The 24,573-nt window shown below is 40.0% G+C and overlaps 1 protein-coding gene across 1 annotated transcript in view; it reads left to right on the top strand.

Moving 5' to 3' along the window:
- The first annotated feature begins 3,535 nt into the window (after positions 1–3,535).
- FBXL20 (F-box and leucine rich repeat protein 20) overlaps positions 3,536–24,573 on the top strand; it is an 89,100-nt gene continuing 68,062 nt past the window's right edge. The window contains exon 1 of the mRNA XM_069482443.1: positions 3,536–3,824. Within this exon, the coding sequence (XP_069338544.1) occupies positions 3,777–3,824 (48 nt within the window). The 5' untranslated portion in view covers positions 3,536–3,776. The remainder of the gene's footprint in view (positions 3,825–24,573) is intronic.

The following is a 24,573-nucleotide window of genomic DNA, read 5'->3' as shown; positions in this document are numbered from 1 at the left end:
AGGAGCTTGTAGCTTGTGCTGATACTGTAGTATCGAGCCCAAGCAGATTAGTCAGAGCCTGCCTTTGGAGTTAAATAGAAAAACCCAAATGATACTTTTTATTTTAGGAGGTTTTTCATAGGGTTCAGACATCATAGGAACATTAGGAATTGCCTCCCTGTGGAGGTACTGATGTGTAATCTCTTTTTCTTTTTAAAAAAAGCTAGAGTGGCTTTTTGGGATGTAAACATGGTTTCAGATGCAGTAAGGTGTAATATGGGACAGCCTTCCTGACCCAGTAGCATGAAAACCATTACAGAATTAATAGTTCTCCTATTTTCACAATGTGCCAAAAAACCCACATCCCAGCATTTTGTTTGTAGGAGAACTGATGCCATTCCGTAGAGCTGGGCTCTTTGTTTCTCTTCATCACGAGAAGGAGTCCACACTTTAATCACTCCACTGTATGCTCCCAGAGATAAAACAGTAAAAAAATTTGCAGCCATAGTTCACTTAAAACAATTTCAAGCTCACTTGAAGTAATGGGGGCCCAGAATGCTATGTGAGCATGAAGATAAACCCTTGCTACTATGTAGCAATACAATTGGACCTTTTTGGAGAAACAGGTCTGAGTCTGGATTCTGGGGGACATCAATAAGAAGCCCTTCTCATAAATATAGAAATCCAGGAGACCGTTTTGAGTGCAACAGAAGTTCTCAGTATTTGGAAGGTCCTCTCAAAATTCTGCGGCCTTACTTTGATTTTGACACCTGCACTGTGCCATTCCTGATGATTCCATTCAGGAACTATATCAGCGGGATGGGGCATGGTCCCCAGCACAACTCTTCTGGATTAAAAAAAAAAAAAAAGCCAGGTGATTCCTCTGTGTGTATGTGTGTATGTCATAAGTGGAGTGTCTTCATCAGATACGGAAGAAGATTTCTATATTCAGCTCTTTCTGCAGGTTGGAGGTAGCATAGAGTTGGAAAATCAGCTTTGGCTTTCTTTCCTGACTGTCTCTCATTTCCTTTAGTGTTCTCCCTTTTCTGGTCATCAGCTCTCAACAACTCTGCCACTTTTGTGTCCCAAGGTAATAAGAAGTAGGAAACGAAACATTGCAAAGTGGAGCAAGAAAAGTTATCGGTTACCGTATCAGAGTCAAATGTCTTGGGTGACACTAAGGAGGACATGGGCAAGGTGATACCAGAGTGCTTTATCTTGTGATGCTGATACAGTAGCAGCCTCTCAGACATACAACCAGGTTGGATTTCTCACAAGTTTGTCACCTAGTTTTGAATCCTATCCCAGTGGTTTCTGCAGGAAAAAAAGTTACATTGTTTTTAAGTTTGTTCTGGGTGGGGAAAATCTTAAGGGGATTGTACTGCATAGTATCAGGGGCTCAGCTCCCCCAAGCAGAGCCAACAAATACCAAAATGAGTAAACTGGGAAGCTTTTTCTCTCTTTCTGTCTTCATCCCAGATCAAAGAATCCCGAGTTAGGATCTGGATGAAGGATAAGCCCCTGAATTGTCGATGGGCACACCCCACACACTGACCCAGCATCTGAACTTGCTTAACAGGGAGCCGGGGCTAAACTGCTTCACCCTGCCTGAGAACCAGGGAGCACTGCATTTCTCCACAGGGTGGAGGAGAAGAGGCAGAATAAACCAAGCCTGGGACACCTCCCTCCCGTCTAGGTGTACTCATTCTCCTGTTTCAAAAGACGGCAAGGACATGAAGTCAACTTCTACCTATCTTCTGCTGGTGTCTTATGTATTCTTAGTTTGACCTGATTCCCCTTCTGTCTTTTGGCTTCACGTTAGGGGTACTTGGTCAAAACCTGCTCTGATGTACATAAAGATTTCAGATTCAAAATCAATGTCTTAAAACAAGTATTTTTGGGGGGTGGGGTACGAAGCAGGATATAATTGCCAAAACTAAGTTGGAGGTTGGTGACTCTTGAAAGGATTTTCCTTCTTCAGGCCTAGGTCTGAAAATTTAGTACAGCAGTATCTTGAATTCTCAGAAGAAACCCTTTCAGGGAGCCAGTGAATCATACAGTATCCACAATTGAGTCACTTAAAGCAAATGTCAGTACAGGAAACTATTCATAAACCTTAGGCAATCTCATTTTCTTTTTTTTTTTTTTCCTATCTTTTCCCCTCCCCCACATTTGTTTCTATCCTTGGGTTGATTTTTTTAGAGGGGGGCAGGAAGTACTTAACATCTCAGAAGCTAGGTTGGGAAACATGCTCAGCTATAGGAGCTGAACTTTAAATTTTGACTTTAAACATGTACATCAGGAGCAGTTGGGGAGGGTCTTTTTTAAAAAAAATCTTTCAAATTTGATTTTCTGTGCATATGGCCGTTCTGTAAATACTTTGGGGTTTTTCATTTTTTTGAAAGTAGACAAAATCTGTTGTGGGATTTTTTTCCCTGAAACATTAAAAAATAACCTGTTTATTTACATGCAAATAAACTTCTTTGATAAAAAGTAATATGCCTATGTGTAATAAATTTTTAAACTTTAAATAATATTCATTTGTTCAGCATTTCAAAGATCCAGTTAAAATCAGTCAAAAAGTAAATGTCTTCCCTGAGAACTACTTGAAATGGGTCCACTGGAATACATAATTGATAGACCTGTGAAACAGTTTATTCATTATGTTTGATTTATCTGTTTGCCAGTTTTTCTAAACTCACCAAACTCATCAGTAGTTTTTGCTGGGAAAAAACAGCTCTTAGATGATACTCAACCAAAAACACTTATTCCATTGAGGTAAAACAAAATCATTAATAGTATCAGGGATAGGAGGAGAATATAACACCTAGACCTGGGTTTGTGGGCCTGAGAATGAGTTTTCTAAAACTAGTTTCCTTACTATTCTTGAAGCCCCCTCAAGAATAAAAATGAAAAAGTTTATAAAGTTCTTAGTTTGATAACAAACCTTTCGGCTAAAATATGCCTATTCTTAAAGATCTGCAGTGCTTGTTGCCCTTAAATTCATTTCTTAGAGTCATACCAAGCCAGTCACTTAAAACTACTAATTAAAAGGGGTGTGAAGACAAACTCTGTAATTGCTTTGGAAGCATACAATTAGTAAGGCTGCTTCTGTCAGGTTCGCTGGAATTTATGATACAGTATTTCATGTTTCGGACAAGATGTGTAGTCTGTCGCCCTTACAAGGGGCAACTCTCCTCTGGATTATTCTTTAATTCACAGAAATTCGATCATAATAGTATGAGGACACAGACCAGCTTCTATACAAGGAGCCGGAGAGTCAGATAAAGTCATAGTTTCACTGGGCAAACGCCCCCGCCTACTCGCTCACACACGCTTGTTTCTCCCGCCAAAGTGGCGTCAGGCTCAGGTTCTCACCAACCAGCGCCCTGATTGGAGGGCGGTCGGGCACTACAGCCCATTGGGCGCCCGCCGCGGCGGAGCGGCGGAGGAGCGGGGGAAGCCAAAGGCCCTTCTTCCTCGTCTGCCCCCTCCCCCACCAACGCACGCCCCTCCCCCAGCGACAGGAATGGTTGCCCAGCTCCACCACTGCACCCCCTGACCCCTGAGGCCCGAGGTGCGGCCTTGCTGCGATCCCCGGACCAGAGCGGGGCGCTCGGCCTGCCCCGCAACGCCATTAGTCCCTGCCCTCCCGAGCCATGCACGGGGAGACACACGTCCCGAAGCGGGCCCCCAGGCCTCCCTGCAGCACCCCGTAATGCAATCCACCGGGACGTGGGAGGCGGCGGCGGCAGCAGCAGCTCTGCCCCAATCTAGAGACATCCAGAAAGAGGAAAATGGCTCCGAGCAGGGACCGCCTGCTGCACTTTGGGTTCAAGGCGACAGTGAGTGACAGGGGAAGGGAATAGGGTGGTCGGGAAGGATGTGTGTGCCAGCACAAGCTCCTGGGGAAGAAGCGACAAGACTGGCGGTTGGGGGGTCTAGGCAGAGAGCTCCGGTTCTCTGTGCGTGTCTGTTTGCCCGCGGAGAGGAAGAAGAAGAGGGGGACACTGGGCCGAAGAAGGGGTTCCCGTGCAGTGTGCGGTCCTGCTTTCCTCTCCGTCACCCGTCCGCGAGCACCAGCACACTCGCACCCGCCCCACAGCCGCCCCCTTTTTCACAAACACACACAGACATATAGGCACTTCCCTGCCTCTCCTTCTCCCGGCGGGCTCGCCTGCCTCGGAGGCGGGAGGGGGCTCGTGCCGCCGCTGCAGCCGCACTCCGGCTGCTCCCGGTCGCACGGTCAGGGGCTGCGCCCGAGGTGGGGGAGGGGTGGTCTGGCGGCGCTGCCGCGCGCTCCTCCCCCCTCCCCTCCCCCTTTCTTCCCCTCCCCCTCCCCCCTCTCCCTCTCCTCCCTCTCTTCCCCCTTCCCCTCCCCCTCCCGTGGCGTTCCGAGGCCCGGGCGGCTCTGCCCAATGAGAAGCGCCGTTGCTGGCAAGTGGGGAGTGTTTTTGTTTTGGGTTGAAGTTGAGGCTGGGGAGAGAGCCGAGCTAGCGACGAGCAGTCGTCGCGGCCGCCGGCGCCGCGGGAGGTGGTGGAGGCCTCGCCGGAGCTGAGAGGTCTTTCCTCCGCGTCCGACGGCCCCGGCCTTGCCCCTCCTCCTCCTCCTCCCGGTCCCGGAACTCCCGGGCCTGCCCAGGGCCCCCTGTGTTTGCACTCCGCACGCCGCAGCGCCCGGCCCGGGCCGCACCCGCCGGCCCCATGAGGAGGGACGTGAACGGAGTGACCAAGAGCAGGTTTGAGGTGTGAGCTTGGGGGGCTCGGGCGGCATGAGTAAGGGCAGTCTTGCTCTCTTACCCCGAAACGTTTGCTCCGCACGGAGCCTCCTCCCTTGCAGGCGCCGCCACCCACCCACCGGTGGGGTTGCCAGACTTCTCTCCCCTTTCTCGAGAACCGAAAGCCCGGTGTTGCCTGGCTGCCCTAGTCCCCCAGAGTGTTCGCCTCCTGCCTCTTCCCACCGGCGGGCCCCGGCGAGGGATTAGCTCTGGCGCCCTAATTCCCCCCTCCCCCCAGGATCACTCAGCTTTCCATTCTTTACACAACCCTTGGCTTGCCTCCTTCCACCCGGCAGTAAAAGCATCACGGCTCCCTTCGACCAGAGCCTGTTTCTTTCCGCCACCTTCGTGAAGCGTTTGTTGTCTGTAGAGGGGGAAATAATGGACTGGGGGCCGTTTCTCCGGGTTTGAGACATTGATTAAACTAGGGAAGTGGGGGTGGTACACTGGGATGGTAGAGGCGACCACGGGTTTTCGGTGCTGTTTGGTTTGGGTATTGTTCTCATATTTCCTCTTCTTTCCCGTTTAGTCTGTACTTTTGTAGCTCATTGTTTCTGGGAACCCTTAGATGTTTGCCTGCTTTGAGATTGGGACGAAAGTCTGAGAGACTTCAGAAAATCCATTCCAGTTAATCTGTCTCTTAGGAACTTTTCCTTCTCTGGCGAGGGAGGTTTAGAGTCTTGGAATTGAAGAATGGATGGTGTGAAAGCGCCTGTAGGGAGTAGTTACCTTGTAGGGAAGGGATTCCTTTGGGAAGTGGAGTATTGTTAACCACCGATGAATTACAACAGTATAATAATACATTGGAAGGTTCACTGAGGGGGTAAGAGAGAGAAAAACTTCTACAACAAGTAGAGTAACTGTTATCTGGCCTTTTCTGGCAGAGAATCAGGCTGACCTGGGATCACTCACAACTTAGTGTACATCTCGGTGTTTTTTTAATCTCCATTTGAAAGATGAAATTGTAAGACGGTGAGACACAAGTGTCAAGAAACTTGCCAACGAGGTGTAGGGGGTGGAAATTTTGCCTAAGGGTCTTCAGTTTAGTCTATTCCTTGATTTCTTTTTATGCTTACGGGAAAAAAATGTTTGAATTTATCCACAAAGATCAAGATAGGAAGAGTTTGGAGGAAGTTTAAATTTAGAGCTACAGCATTACTGTTGCAGATGAGTGGAGAATATCAAAGACTTGGTCTTGGCCGGGGGCGCGGTGGCTCACGCCTGTAACCCTAACACTCTGGGAGGCCGAGGCGAGAGGATCGCTCAAGGTCAGGAGTTGGAGGCCAGTCTCTACTAAAAATAGAAAGAAATTAGCCGGACAACTAAAAATATATAGAAAAAATTAGCCGGGAATGGTTGCGCATGCCGGTAGTCCCAGCTACTCGGGAGGCTGAGGCAGGAGGCTCGCTTGAGCCCAGGAGTTTGAGGTTGCTGTGAGCTAGGCTGACTCCACGGCACTCTAGCCCGGACAAGAGAGTGAGACTCTGTCTCAGGAAAAAAAAAAAAAAAAAAAAAGACTTGGTCTTCTTAGAATCTTCATACTTAATTTAATCATGAGAAGACAGTATTACGCTAGGTATTATTTGGTGTTTAATAGGACATTGTGTTGCCCTAATGTAGAGAGCCCCAGTAAGGTTAATTTATGGTGGGTTCATATTCAGTACTAATGTAAAAGTTCAGAATTTCATTAACATTACTGAATAGACACATAGCAGTTAACAGGAATCTTGAGAGGGAATCCCAAATACTGAAGATTTGAGTGGGGGATAGCCTTTTTGATGCTGCAATAATAGCTCTTTATCATTTTGCTATTCATTTTAGGTTGAATAATTGTTGGAAAGAATTCTTGCAGTGTGTTTTTAAAAATTACATAGCTATTTCCTATTTTGATAATTGTCTTCTATTTTAATTTATAATTTATGTGTAGTGATGGCATACTGACGTTACAAGAAAGTTTATTGCTTTATTGAGCATTTCTGTTTACCTTGGTAGCTGGCAACTAAAGCTTTCTAAATGTGATCTGAGAAGGAAAAATAAGAATTAAGTGGGGAACCCTCTTTGTATAATGTTCATGATTGAAAGTGTTTGCTTATAAACCAAAAACTATTCTTTTAGTATGATGTGAAGTGTTCCGTGCCAGGATACAAATGAGAATGGCTAGAAATGATATGTGTTAATGAGTTTCACTACCTGAGTATTAAAACCATTTACCTTTTTATTGACCTAATTTATAAGTAGTGAGACAATTAGTAAACTGTTTGGCCTCTTATGAAATAATAACTTATTGCTAATTTGTTAAAAATATCTTAAGTGTTTACTTTCTTTCCATAAAAGATATAGGTAAATAAAACAGGCTTTTCATATCTAAAACATTTACATCAAATGATTTTTTTTTTTTTTTTTTTTTGAGACAGAGTCTCTGTCACCTAGGTAGAATGCAGTGGCATCGTCATAGCTCACTGCAACCTCAAGCTTCTGGGGTCAAGTGTTCCTCCTGTCTCAGCCTCCCAAGTAGCTGGGACTACAGGCATATGACACCACACTTGGCTAATGTTTTCTATGTTTGGTAGAGATGAGGTCTTGTTCTTGTTCAGGCTGGTCTCCGGACTTTAAGTGATCGGCCAGCCGGAGTGCAAGGATTACAGGTGTGAGCCACCATGCCTGGCCAGATTTCTTTTTCTTGGAGAAGATAGCTATCTGAAGCTTACAATCTTACAATCTTTCTGTAGTTCATTCATTATAATCCTTTTATAGGGAATGTTTTGTGTGGTATGCTTTGGATGTTGTAACTAGAGGCTATATACTTTAAATGTCACAGTAGGGGATAAAGTTGTAGAAAAAAAAATTTAAGGTAAAAACCAAGGGATAGTACCTGTTAGCCAGATATGTAGCATCCTGTAGAATAGCCAAAAGTACATGACTATTGGATAAAGAGCTAAAGAGATCTAGAGATGTAAAAATTCATGTTGTTCTTGCTGTATGATTTTGGCATTAAATCTGTGCAATGAAAACCCCTACAGGTTAACACAGAGTGTGCTGAATTGTATTAGTCACTTAATTGAAATTCGTTATTCAAATACTTTTTTATTGTATTACTCTGTTACCCTGCTCTGTTTTTAGCATAACTTAGCAGAAAGCCCATAAAACGTGTGGAAAAGAGCTTCCCTAAAGTTCTTCATCCAGTATATTTTATTTTGTATTTGCTATCAAAAGAATGAATCTGTCCCTCATGTTAAGTGCCATAACTTACATTATCTTAACACTAAGTGAGATTAGTCTCTAAACATCTAGGCTAGCCCTTGAATCCAAGTTTAGACTGTTTTTAGTAAGCTTCTCCACTTTGTCATGATCTTAGTAGCTCCATTATGAGGGTGTAATACTGTTGAAGGAAAAGTCTTATTTGGGTTTATTAAAAAGCCTGATGTTAAAAAAAAAGTCTTAGGGGCAACATTAACTGACATTCAGATACCATTTTACAGTTTAAACAGTGCCTGGAGGTGTAAGGGCACACAAGTTGAGAAGCGATACACTCGGTTTGGTGTTTTGAATCCGTGTTCGTTAGTGTTTTTCATTATACCTCACTGCCTTTCTTGCAGATCTGTAATATTACATACAACCTGTAACACTAGGTTGTAATATTTCTTTGCCTGCTTTCTTCATTTTATCAACTCAATTTATCAAAACTAACACAAATCATAAAATGTGGCATGACAAAAAGAACATAACTACATTGGGGATTAAGAGAACTGGATATTAATTAATCTTGATTTTTGCCATCAACTAATTGTAACTTTCATCATTTCTTTTCACTTGTGTAGCCTGAGGATTTCCCCTCTGTGTAAAACAAAGGTGTTGTTAGATCAGTCATTACTTTTTGTTTCAAAATACTTTGAACGTGTGATTTTTTTTAAATAAAAGCAGAGGACCATATTTCCTTGATTATTTCTTCTGAGACAGCCACTCCAATATTTTGTTTAAGATTGTAGCCTTAGACTTACAGTACTGTTACATAGTAATAATTTTCCAGTTGGGTGAGAGTCATTTGTTTCACTCTTTCAAAAGCCCTGCAATGGGAAAGAGTACTAGTAAAACTAAGGAATTTTGTTTTTAACTAAACTGTAGAGATAGATTTGAAAACAGTTATCTAACATTATAGAAAATCCAAATTACAGGTCTAGGCTTATTAGGCCCTAATAGACAATCTGTCCTTTTCAAATAGTGTTTATTGATGTTTCTTTATTGAGTAATCAGTGGTACTGTTATCTTTTGAAACAGTGCATTATATCTGGTACTTATAGTATCCATTATTTAAAAAGCAATGTGTATTAAAAAAACAGATAAACCATTACATATTGCAAATTGCTGTGTTTTCCATTGAGTCATTAAAAATCTATTGCTTGGCAAAAATTTTACAAAATACATTGATAAATTTAAGTGCTACATTCTTAGGTATAATCTATTTTTATGTTGAAGATTTTCATTCATTCAGCCTAGAATAGTCACACTTTGAAAGTCTTATATTCTTATGTTTTAGGTCATTTTGTCAGTTTTAATTGTCAATACAAGTGATGCTTTTTAATCTTAATTTTAAAAATCCATCTATTTCCATCCCCAGAGTTGGGTCTTTTCAGATCTTGATCTCATTTTTTTTTGCAAATTTGTAAGTGATTTTGTTGTAGGCTGAGGATTCCTTTCCTATCCCTTTACTGTTTCCTAACTGGTGACAGATTGGAAACTGAATTAAAAATTTCAGTAATCTAACTAGTACTGTGGTTTTGCAAGGGTATTTTTAGATGTTCAAAATAAAATATTCCGTGACACCAGGAAAATCCAAAGGAGGGAGGGAGAAGAAAGAATGTCCTTAAACTGACCAAATTTAGCTGCTTGTGCATAGTTGTCTTTACACTGTTTTCCTACTTGATCTTCTAGACTAAGTGAATTCTTCGATTAGACCCCTTCACCCAAATATTGACTGAGAAAAACTAAGGCATCTAACTGTGGTTTTATAGTTTTATGTCTTAATGCACTTGAGTCCATTTGATAAAAGATTTTAACTTAGTAGCAGCTAGCAATAGGTGGTGTTACTGAAGTGTGCGATAGTATTTATGTTTGATTCATCTTAATTATATACCTCGAGAAAATAAAGATATGTATTCAAATGTGATAAATACAAAAGAAAATTTGTGTAAGCTTTTTTATTTTTTTGGTTTATTTATTTATTTTTTTTGGAGATAGAGGCTTGCTCTTTATGAGGGCAGTGGCATCATCATAGCTCACTGCAACCTCAAACTTCTGGACTGAAGCAATTCTCCGCCTCCTGAGTAGCTGGGCCTATAGGTGCGTGCCACTGTGCTTGGCTAATTCTTCTATTTTTTGTAGAGATGGGGGTCTCATTAAGTTGCCTAGGCTGGTCACAGACTCCTGGCCTCAATGATCCTCATGCCTCAGCCTCCCTGCCAAAGTGCTAGGATCTCAGGTTTGAACCACAGTGCCCAGTAGGCATTAGCTTTTAAAGACTGTTTCTGTTAAAAGAATGACTTTAACTAATTAGTAGGCATGTGAGTTACAGCCATAGGCAACTAACCTATTTATTCCCTAATCATGTATCCTCAAAGTTGATTTTATGATATTCTGTTGGCTTTAATAAGCCTCATAGCTGACGGTTGTAGTCATGTGGAAATGTAATTAATTTAATCCATTTTTACTCGGTCTCTTAAATAGCTGTGAAGTTCAAGTCACATTAGATCATGGTAGGTAAGGATTTAGACAATTATTATGAAAGAGATATTGGCAATTTCTTTTATCATTTCTGTCTTTGTTCCAAGGAATTTCTAGTTAAAACTAAATAAGGGAAATAGAACATCATAAAAGTGAGTAGTAAATTGATGTTAGGCATTACTTTGCTAAGAAAGAAATTATATTGAGAATATATCAAATCCCTGCCCAAACTTACACAATCAAATGTACCAAGTACTATGGTTGTTGTTGCTGTGACTTTCTGATGGACGGGAGGATGCAGGCAGATGTAATTTCATAATCATTTCGAAGTGAAAACTGGAAAAGCAGTCTTAGTTTCTCTGATAATTTGCAATAAGAAGAAGATAGCACCGTAGGTATAGATATTCTGAGTACCTTGTATTTGATTTACTATCTGCAAAGTGAGGGATTTTATGTGGCAGGAAGGACAGGCAAAAAGAAAACTGTAAAATTTTTAGATTAGAGCAGGTTCTTAAATGTAGAATACCTGTTCTTATGCATATGTCACTCTTTGTTGGCAGGCCCAGGAAAGGTCATAGCCAACTCATTGTATCCTGAATTGCGGTTATCACAGCTAGTTGTTTTTTGTGGGGTTTTTTTTAGACAGAATCTCGCTCTGTTGCCCTGGCTAGAGTGCTGTGTTGTTGGCCTAGCCCACAGCAACCTCAAACTCCTGGGCTTAAGCAATCCTTCTGCCTCAGCCTCCTGAGTAGCTGGGACTACAGGCATGCACCACCATGCCCGGCAAATTTTTTCTATATATATTTTTAGTTGTCCAGCTAATTTCTTTCTATTTTTTTAGTAGAGACGGGGTCTCGCTCTTGCTCAGGGTGGTCTCAAACTCCTGACCTTGAGCGATCCTCCTGCTTCGGCCTCCCAGAGTGCTAGGATTACAGGCATGAGCCACCGTGCCTGGCCTCACAGCTAGTTTTGTTTTCTTTCTTTTTCCTTTTTTAGAGGTGGGTGGGGAAAAGAAAAAGAAAAAGGGAGGAAGGGATTTGCAATTCACAGCAATAAAAAATTTAAATGTTAGCTTCTAGGTTTTCCAGAGTTCTTTTGTTAGGATATGTCATTTTTTTCATCTTATTTTTTGAACCAGATCATCTGTATCTTCTAATGTTCTAGTTTTGAAATCAATTTGGGTAAGGAAAGAATGAAAGCTTCAGGCGACATCAGGATTTTACAAAGGGAAAAAATTCACTTCTAAACTGTGAAACAAAAAGCACTCATATATATGTTTGTGTATTATATATACTCTAATGGAGTTCTAGTGTTACAGTTATTTGTGTGACCTTGGGTAAGGTACTTCTCTGGACCTACATTGTGTCAACTCTAAGGTTCCTTCTAGCATGGAAATTCTGTGATTCGCTGTAGAGAGATTGGATAGTTAATTTATTGCCAATGTTCTTAAATTTCTTTGCTTACTACTACTAGTAAAGAAAAGCCAGTTAGCCTTTGTAATCTTATCCTGTATGCTGCTTTGGATTCCTGCTGTTTCTGCCCTGTATTCTGATTTTAAGAAAAAGATGGACACTGAAAAAAAACAAAAGAAAACTCTACCGTATATCTGACCAAATAAACACCTTTGCTAAGGGGGTGGGAAATGGATGTAATGACTGTGTGATATCATGGAGTTCGTGTGCTGTGATTCCTATTTCTTTGGATTTATGGAATTCATCTGTGTATACCTATAGAACCTATTTAAGAGCAAGAGCATTAGCTTTTTTTTTTTTTTTTTTTAACACATAGGATCTCAACTCAGCCACCCAGCCTGGAGTGCAGTGGCACAATCATAGCTCACTGTAACCTCAAATTCCTGAGCTCAAGCGATTCTCCCACCTCAGGCTCCAGAGATGCTAGGATTACAGATGTATGCCAGCATACACAGCTAATTTTAAAATTTTTTGTTGAGTTGGGGTCTCCCTATGTTGTCTAGGCTGGTCTCAGACTCCTCCTGGCCTCAAGCAATTCTCTTGCCTTGGGCTTCCAAGAGCATTAGCTTTGAAGTCTAAGTTTGAACCCTCAGTTTGCGACTTCCATCTGTGTGACCTTGGACAAGTTATTTAATCTCTGAGTTACAAATTTTCAGTCTCTAAAATGGTATAATTAATTCCTGCTGCACTGGATTGTGAGGATTAAATTCAGTAATGTTTATATAGCATTTAGTAAGTTGTCTGCAATACAGTAAGGGCTCAATAAATGATGTTTATTATTACTTTGGGGAGAAGTGTTTTGTAAGTAGGCTTTTTGTAGAAGTGTTTGTAAATAGGTTTTAAATGCTTCAAAGAAACTTAGTAATGAAAGGAAAAAATCTGTTTACAAAGAGAAGAATGAAACTAATCTCTTTATTTATCTGATTCTGTTTTATATATTGGGTTTATTAAACAGGAACAATTATGAGTTTTAATGTAGTTGAACAGTAATAATTTAGTAGTGTTTCAATCTGAAGTTTACACTGCAATCATTGTTGTATTCATTGTTAGGCAAATGTGGATAAATGCCTCCTAAAATGAGAATCTGGCACCAAGCTGTAAGTTGACATTTAAAACACTGAATTAGTCAGCTTTTGCCCCCAGAAACTGGTCATTCTTTCTTCTTTGATTTGTAGAAAATAAGCTATGATGTGACTAAACACAGACAAGTAAAGATATATTAATTTTTTTAAAAGAGCACTGCATTGCCAATACCCTTTCCTGACACTCATCATTATCAGCTTTTTGAAAATTTTTTCCATGTACTTCCTCTAAAGAAATACACATTGTAAAAAAATTACATCACAATTTATTTCGACAACCCACTTTTAGCAAAGAAATTCGATATGTTTTGGATGCTCCTTGGATAAATTAAAACATTTATTTAATGCTATAATTTTTCTATCATAAATGGTAACTGCAGGAAGGTAAGAGGCTTCATTGCTATTCAGTATTCTTAGTCATAGCTAACTGGGGTTATGCAAAAGAAGCTTCCCAAATCTAGATCTAATTGTTTTAAGCACAGCAAAAAATGCAGTTTTATTGAGGTGAACATATTCTGTAAGAAAGAATCATTGTATTTAGATTATATTAATGTCTTAAAATGTAGATTATAGGTCCTAAGTGACATAAATTTCATATGAGCTCTTCAATGTCTGGTCCAGATGGAAAGGTTTGGCCTAAATATAGCAATCACAATCTCAATGGACCTGATCTTGGCACTACTCTGAATTTACATTGAGACCCGGGGAAAACTACTTAACCTTTCTGTGTCTTTATAGCTCTGAAATAAGATTGCCAATATCTGTTTTCTTATCGTAATGCAAACTAGATATATGTGAGTTAAAAATTAAGAGCAAGGCAAGGCAGGGTGGCTCATGCCTGTAATCCTAGCACTTTGAGAGGCTGAGGCAAGAGGATTACTCAAGGCCAGGAGTTCCAGACTGGGCTGAGCAACATAGCCAGACTCCATCTCTACAAAAATAAAAAATACCAGCCAGGCATAGTGGTGCCCTCCTGTAGTCCCAGCTACTGGGGGAGGCTGAGGCAGGAGGATCACTTGAGCCTAGGAGTTTGAGGTTGCAGTGAGTTAGGATGATACCACTACATTCTAGTCCAGGCAACAGAGCGAGACCTGTCTCAAAGAACAAAACAAACAAACAAAAGAAAACCCCCAAAACAAAAAATTAAACCCAAAACCCTTGCTTTTTAATAATGCTCACCAAGTGAAAGGAATATTAGTAAGGCGAAATAAATGAAAATAAATGTATTAGGCTTGGCACAGTGGCTCATGCCTGTAATCCTAGCACTTTAGGAGACCTAGGTGGGGAGGATTGCTTGCGGCCAGGAGTTTGAGACCAGCCTGGGCAGCACAGTGAGACTCTGTCTCTAAAAAAATAAGAAAAATTAGCCAGGCGTAGTGGTACATGCCTGTAGTCCCAGCTACTCGGGAGGCTGAGGTGGGAGAATTGCCTGAGCCCAGGTATTTGAGGTTGCTGTGAGCTTGATCTCGCCTCTGCACTCCAACCTGGGCAGCAGAGTGTTTCTGTCTCAAGAAACAAAAAAACCATAAATACATTTCCTTTATTGCAACTGAAGCCGCTACTAGAGGCAAATAGGTAACCTGGATGGCCTTCAAATCACCAGTAAAGTTTTTGCCTAATACAAATCCCTTGATACCACCCAATCCTTTGATTAGGAGTCGATCTGGGCATGCATGTTTCCCAGAAGTTCCCTAAGAGATAATGATATAATTTTCTGTTGAACATTGAGGTAAGGAAGACAGAGGTTACTCATTTGCAACTGGAACTCCAAGGGGAGTAGATTTATATACCATGAATTTGACATCTTTTAAAAACAGTACCACTTTTCTCAGGTTTCTATTCTGGATATTTTAGCTCTAGAAACAAGGTACAGTATCTAATGTATAATACCTAAAATATACCTGTTTTACATGATCAAATACATCCATTTTGACTACTGAAACTAATAATCCATGCAACACTGCCCTCCATACTCCCAAGAACAAATAGTCTGGGAGGTTAGCAGAGTTTATCTGACCTTGTCCAGGGTTTAAAAAGTCACAGTATAGAAAACCAGAGCATGCTATTGGTAGGAGTTTAGTTCTGGTCAACATTTATTTTGCACCTACTATGTCAGATTGATAGGTGTTAAAGGTACAAAGGTGCCCCAAGGTGGTGTTTCTGCCTTGGGGAGTTTGTGGTCTAGTTAGGAAGAATGATATATGGGAAACATAATTTAATGTTTTGGCAAATGTAGTGATAGATGTACGGATAAGAATCAATTTCATGAGAAGCATTCACACTTTCTGTGGTCCTCACATTGCTTGTGTGAGATACATTACATTTTATTTAGTGCTTTAAAAAGAAAATAAAATTCATTGATCCACCTTTTTAAAAACAGTAGCACTTTACTCTCAGGTGTATTTTTTTGTTGTTGTTGTTAATATATAAGTACAGATTACTTATCCTCCTGTGTGACATTCTCTCCATGGTACAAGGGAGGACCAAGGGAGATAGTCAGGTTTTTACTAGTAAATTCTTTTGGTTTTACTTTAGGGGACTAAAACAGTAACACTACTAATGATAGAGTTTATCACACTAGCTGCTTTTCTCTAGAGCCAGACATTCCCCAGAGATGTAGGCAGAAATTAAGCAGGATTAGAAAAAACAACAGGAAAGTAACTTTCACCAGTTTCTAGGAATTCATTATATAGTATGTAGTATTCCCTTCTTTTTTAGAGAGGGGATCTCGTTACGTTGCCCAGGCTGGTCTCAAACTCCTGGCCTCAAGCGATCCTCCCACCGCAGCCTCCCAAAGTGCTAGGATTACAGGCATGAGCCATCATGCCCAGCTTCCATTTCTTTTTAAGACAAGGAATAAGTCTTATTAAGGGGATTTATGAATGATTTTGAATAATGCTGAATCTCGTATATGTAGGATATCCTGCTGAGCCCCCTTTAGTAGGATAGATATTTTGAACTATTTCAAATGGCAAATTAATATAATGTTTTACACACTAAAGAGCACATTCACATTTATAATTTCATTTGAACTTAATTGAAAAAACTTTTATATTAGGTAGAGGATATTTCTCTGTTTTTTGATAGATAAGAAAGCAGATGCTCCAAAAAGCTGTTATTTCCCCAACATTAAATAGCTAAGTATGAAAGCCAGAACTTCAATCCAGTTGACTTGAAGTCTGTTTTACTTGCCTGTAGGGTATGCTGGCTAAGAATGGGTTGTTTTGAACTATTCATCCCTTCTAACTTAGTCTTTCTCTGATCCATAGCAGACATTTATGTTTGGTTAGGATTAATTAAGACTTGAGTTTATGGCCATAGAATTGAACAAAGTTAATTGTGTAGGGACTACAAAGTATGAGAGTTGGACCTATACTTTGGTGTATTAGCCATACTTACTAGCCAACTTAAGTAATTCCCGTAAACAACTATGAACAAATACTCTGTGTAGAGCACACCAAGCAGTAAATTCCTTTCAGATGCCTTGCAGTAAATCACAGTTGGACCAAAAACTGTTAATATATTATCCATATATTGAGTAAAACTGATCTGATTACCTTTTTATGTGTAATCCTTCATCATAAAGAGGAAAGTGAGATATTAAAAGTTTTGTAAAGCACCACATGTACTCACCAGCAAACTGGTTTCCCTGAGTGCACATTTGGGAATAACACCAATTGGGTATGGAACAGAGGTCGGGGCTGGGTGGAAGGGATGGGTGTATACCTACTTGTTGAGTGCGATGCGCACTGCCTGGGAAATGGACACGCTTGAAGTTCTGACTGGGGGGGATGGGGTGGGGGGAGGGGAGGGGTGCACACCTACATGATGAGTGTGATGTGCACTGTCTAGGGAATGGACACAACTGAAGCTCAGACTCGGGGGGATGGGGAGGCATGGGCAATGTATATAGCCTGATCTTTTGTACCCCCATAATGAGCTGAAAAACAAACAAACAAAAAAGTTTTGTAATATTATTTGTAGAATCTTGAGTATAACTTTATGACTTCAGTCTTCAGCCTTTTTGCAAGTTTAGTTCATGCGTTTGACTTACAAAGACTGGGTAGTGCTTTACTTAATTTTAGATAGCATATTATTAAAGATAAAAGGTAGCAAGTACAGTTGACCCTCCATATTTGTGGACTCAACCAACCACAGATCAACAATACTTGGAAAAAATAATTCCACAAAGTTCCAAAAAGCAAAACTTAAATTTGCCACATGCCAAATACTATGTTGAATTCACAAAAATGAAGTGATAGGTAGATATTGTTGTAGATATGATAAACAATCTAGCAATGATTTATGAGTAAGCATAGACATTTCTAGATAAAAGATCAAGTAGATTTAGCAGAATAATTTTTATTTGTTTGTTTGTTTTGAGACAGAGTCTCACTCTGTTGCCCAGGCTAGAGTGCTATGGCTGTCAGCCTAGCTCACAGCAACCTCAAACTCCTGCGCTCAAGCGATCCTCCTGCCTCAGCCTCCCGAGTAGCTGGGACTACAGGCATGCGCCACTATGCCCAGCTAATTTTTTCTATATATTTTTAGTTGTCCATATAATTTCTTTCTATTTTTAGTAGAGATGGGGTCTCGCTCTTGCTCCAGGCTGGTCTTGAACTCCTGAGCTCAAATGATCCACCCGCCTCGGCCTCCTAGAGTGCTAGGATTACAGGCATGAGCCACCGCACCCAGCCTCAAAATACATTTTTAATATCAGAAAGAATACCAACAAATAATATTACCATTTTCTTAAGCATTTAGATTATTTATTATTTGAACAATGTGAAATTTGCATTAAGTGGTCCCACCCATAAATGGTGGTCGGGGGTTATGGTCAAGATCTAGCTGACCCACTAACCACTGTCAAATATATTAATATATTCACATAAATTATATAATTAATTCATCACATTACCTTTTTAGTCTTGGTAATACAAGTGGGGCTACATTGTGAGAAAGCCACTACAAATTGAATATATTGTAAGTCATAAATGCATTTAATATACCTAACTTACCGAATATCATAGCTTAGCCTAGCCTACCTTGAATATCCTTAGAACACTTACATTAGCCTACAGTTGAGCAAAATTATCTAACACAAAGCCTGTTTTATAATACAGTGTTGAATCATGTAATTTGTTGAGTACTGTACTAAAAATGAAAAGCAGAATGGTTGTATGGGCACTTGAAGTACAGTTTCTACTGAATGCATATCACTTGTGCACCATCATAAAGTTGAATAATCTTTAATTGAACCATTATAAATTGGGAGCTGCCTGTACTACATACCTAGCTAGCATCCAGTTCTTTACATGTTCTGGTTGTTGTCATATGGCTAATGTTTGGTCAGTATTCCCAGTAACAGTATTTCTTCAGGGATGAATTAATGTGAGAATGAAAAACCACAGGATTCAAGGCAGCAGCAGGCTGGGAACTGGGGGAGAATATATATGCTCCATATTGTCTTTATTGGAAACAGTGTTCTTTTGTGGAATTAAGACTGAATACACATTCAGGTTGAAGGTCCATAGCCAGTCATATAGTATTTATAGGTAGGTACTATGCTTCATGCTAATGGTACTCTTTTAAAAAGGAAATAATGAGATTTAAGTCTAAGCAAAATTTAATGAAGAACTGGCTCAGTAAATGTCTTGTAGCTTCATTCAATGCAGCTGAGTTGGACTGTGCAGTCTCTGCGAAGTGTTACCATTATTTTAGCTAAAGGAAACTTGAACATTTAACCCCTTTGGCTGTCCTAGAGTAGACTCAGGTCCCTGAGTTTAATGTGTTTCAGAGACATGTCTGTCTTCCACCCACTTCTGTTTTATAAAAATAAGACAGAGGAGTAGGCCTATGGTTTAAGTTGGGACTGGAAATTGAGGTTAAACTGTTGCTTTAGTTGGAAGAGAAGTTAAAATAAAATTTTCTATTCATCTTAAAAAGAGTTCCAAGTGAAAAGTAATTTCTGCCCCCTCCCCCCACCTCATTCTTCACAGGTAACCATTGTTAATTGTTCATGTGTTCTTTTATAAATATGTATCTATTTTATATTTTCACATTTTATGAGCAAGTAAGATTATACTGGATATGGTTTAGCACCTTGTTTTCCCCTCCTTTAAAAATAAATTTTAATTTATATTAGTAGATGAATAAATATTTATTTTAAAAATTAAAAACATTTTTAAGTATAACAGAAACAATCTCTGACACTTCCTCTTAGCCTGATCCTCTCCACTCTACCCTTCTTCACTTCAAGAGATAAGGACTGTTACAAACTTGATGGTGAAACTTTCTCTTCAGTATATCTAAAGATTTACTAGATATAGGTCGGGCACGGTGGTTCACGCCTGTAATCCTAGTGCTCTGGGAGGCTGAGGCGGGAGGATTGCTTGAGGTCAGGAGTTCCTCACCAGCCTGAGCAACAGCAAGACCCCGTCTCTACTAAAATTTAAAAAAAAAAAAAAAAAAAAGATATATTTCTTTTTTACCTGCGCCATGGTATTCCATTATATAAATGTTCCAGTTTTATGGCTACTTTGCTATTAATGAACTTTTAGGTTATTTCTCCTTTCTTGGCATTATAAACAAAAATGCAGCAAATGTTACTGTATATTGCCTTCTTGTGTACATGTGCTAGTGTTTCTTTTTGCTAAATAGAAAAAAGTGGGATTCCTGGGACATAGGGGATATATGTTTTTTTGATTAGGGCTGGTTTACTTGAAAAATTCCAATATTCTCTAGGTAGGTATATTCTGTTACTTCCCTAGAATCTATAGGACTTTGCTTACAGTTCTATTAATAGAGCTTAATTGCCTGAATAGTTAGGCAATTACTGTCAGCCGTACAGAAGTCAGATTTGTACTTTGGAGGAATCAAATTTGAGGAGTTCAGGACCCAGGATCCCAAACCCAGAGGAAGATGGGGCTAAGATCCCAAACAGAAAATGAGAGGCAGGAGCCAATTAAGTGGGAAGAATACGCACTGAATAATGGCACTCCCAGCCCAGAGGATCTTCCTCCGCAAAAACAGAATGGCCCCAGAGGAAGGATAGCTGAATTTTAAAAATTCTGTTTATTCATCAAGGGGCTTGAGCCTATAAGTGGGTTTTTTAAAAACATCTGTGAGAATGTTTTTCTTAATTTTTTATGGCCTCATAACGTCATTCAGAACCAAATTCTTTGTAGAACTCTTCTATAAAACAGGAAATCCACAGAAGCCTAGGATTAGTAAAATAGTAGGGAAGAGGGAAGGAGGAGCTAACTAATAAAAGGTTGCTAATGTTTTTAAAATCGTATACCATTAATATTTAAAAGTAAAATACAGGCCGGGCGCGGTGGCTCACGCCTGTAATCCTAGCACTCTGGGAGGCCGAGGCGGGTGGATCGCTCAAGGTCAGGAGTTCGAGACCAGCCTGAGCAAGAGCGAGACCCCGTCTCTACTAAAAATAGAAAGACATTATATGGACAACTAAAAATATATATAGAAAAATTAGCCAGGCATAGTGGCACATGCCTGTAGTCCCAGCTACTCGGGAGGCTGAGGCAGTAGGATCGCTTAAGCCGAGGAGTCTGAGGTTGCTGTGAGCTAAGCTGACGCCACGGCACTCACTCTAGCCTGGGCAACAAAGTGAGACTCTGTCTCAACAAAAAAAAAAATAAATAAAATAAAAGTAAAATACAGACCAGTTCATACCAAATCTGAAGGATATAATCCCAACATTTAAAAAACGGAATGCATGTGGATTTATGAAAAATATGATTGCTCTTGTTTTTTTCGTTTTGCCATGGATCACCACTGTTGGTGGATAGGATTGAACAATTATTGCCAAAGAACAGTTATCATCAAGCCTGTGTTGTAGGTCAATTCCTAATTTGTTCGTATATCCAGCAGTGATACTGGCCTACTTTTTCTTCAATCTGCATTGATTTTAATTTTGATATTTCTTTTTGTGGTTAAGAAAAATAATTATAAATGTAAACCTATATTAATCCTAGTATATTCTATAATCCTTACATAAATTATATTTATTTCTATTATTTCCCTTTTTGTTTTCTTTATTTCCATTCCTTTTATTGTTAGGAATCTTAAGGTCCTATATTTCAAGCTCCCCTAAATGAAAGAATCCAGTCTATGATTTTTTTATTTTGTTTTGAGACAGGATTTCAGTCTGTCACCTGGGCTACAGTGCAGTGGCATCATAGCTCACTGCAACCTCCAACTCTTGGGCTCAAGTAATCCTCCCACCTCAGCCTCCCAAAGTGCTAAGATTATAGGCATGAGCCACCTGGCCTGGCCTTAAGATATCCTTGACATTGAGAAGGCTGGCTGACTAGTAATGGAGAGAGCTCACTGCTTTACAAATTTATTTGAGCCACATCTGTCTTCCTCCTCCCCTACCCACCCAGAGATGGGGTCTCACATTGTCCTCTAGGCTGTAGTACAGTGGCCTGATCATAGCTCAGTGTAGTCTCAAACTCTTGGGCTTAAGCTGTCCTCCTACCTCAGCCTCCTCAGTAGCTAGGACTATGGGTGTGTGCTACCATGCCCCGCTAATTTTTTATTTTTTTAATATTTGGTAGAGACAGGGTCTCAGTATGTTGCCCAGACTCACATCTGTCACCATATATCTTGTCTCCGTTTCTTCTAGGTTGGTTATCTGGAATAATATAGAATTACTTTATTCTAAAGACAGTTCTTCAGATATTCCAGAAAACTATAATCTTCCATTCTAGAGTTTGAATATCTCTCATACCTTAACCATTTTCAGACTTAGTTTTTAGATCATCTCACTATCCTGGGATTGATCTGTCCTCTACATATTTAGTTACCTTTCTCAAATGTGTCATTGATATATTCTAAAATTATACTTTGTTGTTCCAGCAAGTCACATAACTGACTCAGGATAGACCAAAACTCCCTAAGTTTTTTTTGTTTTCCAGTTTTGTATTTATGTAACTGGTAGACATTTAATCTAAATGTGAGATTTTGGAACTTAACCTCTGTTCAGTTTCCTCTTGATACCATCCTTTTGAAATCGTTTTGAATCCTAATTCTGTTATCCAAGGCATTATGTATTCTAATGAGCTTTGTCATCTCCACAAGTTTAGTAAATATACTGTACTTTTTATGATTTTATCCAAGACATCTAAAACTGTTGAATGGGACTGATTAAACATGGAGGTTTGACCCAGTATATCTATTAACTTTCTTCAAATAGCATTAAAATTATAACGAATAAAACAGGCCTGAGAACATCGGGACAAAAATGAGTGAAAGAACAAACCACAATAGATGAGAAATTTCAACTATTTTTTTGAAGATTAAAAAAATAGTGTGGTATTATGTAGTATCCCAAAAGTCGCCATACCTAGGGAAAATGGGAAATTGTAGCTAAATGTACCTTTATTTACAAAATATTCATTACAGAATCTCACAAAATTTTTTTCTTTGTAATCTCCATATAAAGGAGACTACATATATATTGATTTTCATCTGTGTTTCCTGGCTTATAACTCCCATAACCCTTGTTATAGTCTTTTTGACATTGTTAAGTGTGGTAGGCCTCAGGAGCAGTCCTTGGGGAACAGAATCTCTCTGACTTTTCACCTGCCCAAGGCAGGACTCTAATCTTCCCTGCCTTTCTGTTTGTGGGTCTTAAGACCCTCATTCCAGAGAAAGTCTCTCCTCATACCCTGGAGGCTAACCTCATTTTGGTGGTTCTCTATAAAAATCCAAGTGGCCTGAGTTCAGAGAGCTTCCAGATAGCTGAACATGTGGAGGTTCTTAGAGGGTGATGTGCCCCTTCCCCCATACCTCACCCTATGCATCTCTTCATCTCTATCCTTTCTGTTAATATCCTTTATACTAAACTCACAAGCGTAAGTGGTTTCCCCGAGTTTAATGTGCTGCTCAAATCCAAAGAAGGGGTCATGGGATCTTGGAGGCATAGCAGGTCAGTCCGAAGTTGTGGAGGACCACACTTGGAAATGTTGTCTAAAGGTAGGGGGCAGCCTTGGGGACTGAGCCTCAATCAGTGGGCTCTGACACTGTCTCCAGGTAGATAGTATTAGAATTGAATTAGAGGACGCCCAGCTGGTGACCACTGCTTGGTGTGTGTAGGGACCCCTACCCCCCACAATTTGGTCATAGTTGTTTTCTTCTGTGTTGATTATTGTACTATGTGAACAGAGAGAAATACATGGTTTGAGAATTTTCCCTTAGACAGATAGGATGGTGTGAAGTGATTTAGCCAAGTGGAGGAAGTTACACCTTCAGTCCTCTGCAGAGAGGACTATCAGAAGCAAGTATACCCAACAAAGCCTCCAATAAGACTCATGACATGGTAGCAAAAGGTCTCATAAAATACAAGGATAAGGTTTAGGATTAAAAGCAGGTAATAGTTGAAAGTCATAATTATATGAAGTGGTTAAAGACTATCCAAATTACTTCCTCTAGGAGACTGGAGATTTTTTAATCTAAGAAAATGGAAGTTGAGGATTCTGGATCCAGGAACATCAGATATGTGACAAGAGTAAGGAAGCCAAGGAAACTAAATGAAAATCTGCGTATAGACTGTGGGTCATGGAAATTACAAAGAGCTTCATTTAGTTTCTTAATGCCATGAATATGATGGACAGCCAAGGATAAGAGACCCCCATCTCTATTAAAAAAATAGAAAAAAAAAATTAGCCGGGCAACTAAGAATAGAAAAAATTAGCCAGGTGTGGTGGCATACACCTATAGTCCTGGCTACTTGGGAGGCTGAGGCTGGAGGATCTCTTGAGCCCAGGAGTTTGAAGTTGCTGTGAGCCAGGCCGACGCCACTGCACTCTAACCAGGCAACAGAGGGAGACTCTGTCTCAAAAAACAAGGAAAAAAAAAAAAAAATACACACAAAGTTATTTTCTTCCCTTCTGCTTTAAAGAATCTTTGTTCTTATTTAACATACTGTTTCTTTTGATTCCTTTATAAATCTAAAATATAATTTCTGGCACACAGGAAATCTAGGATAGTATATACTTGTTCCTTATATTTTCTAAAGCAGGGGTATGCTTTTTATCCAAATAATATTTAATAGCATTGATATATTAAAATACTATTGCTCTGGAAATATTTCCATATTAGTAAGATGACTTAGAATGTGTGTTTGTGAGTGAAATGTAAAATTACTATCTGACATATGTCTTGGAAAATTTCACAGATTCTGCCAGTTGTCAGTTTCTGGCACATGGACTAGATTTGTACATGAGGAAATCAAACTACTTTCCCTTGATTTACCAACTCCTGTGGTATTTTGGAATATGAGATTGGCTAATCCAGAGTCAGAGCCCATTGTTGCTGGGTGCAGTGGCCAGTGCCTAGTCCCAGCAGTCCCAGCTACTAGGGAGGCTGAGGTGGTAGGATCGCTCCAACACAGGGATTTGAGACCAGCCTGGGCAACATAGTGAGACCCTATCTCTAGAAACAATTTTTAAAATCCCATTGTTTATCTTACAGGATCTACCTCCTAGTTGTTGTGTGTGTTTATAGGTGGGGTAGAAC

This window comes from Eulemur rufifrons, chromosome 9 (assembly GCF_041146395.1).
Source record: "Eulemur rufifrons isolate Redbay chromosome 9, OSU_ERuf_1, whole genome shotgun sequence".
NCBI classification, from domain to species: domain Eukaryota; kingdom Metazoa; phylum Chordata; class Mammalia; order Primates; family Lemuridae; genus Eulemur; species Eulemur rufifrons.
The sequence above is the reverse complement of the archived record's forward strand: the minus strand, read 5'-3'. Positions and strand labels throughout refer to the sequence as shown.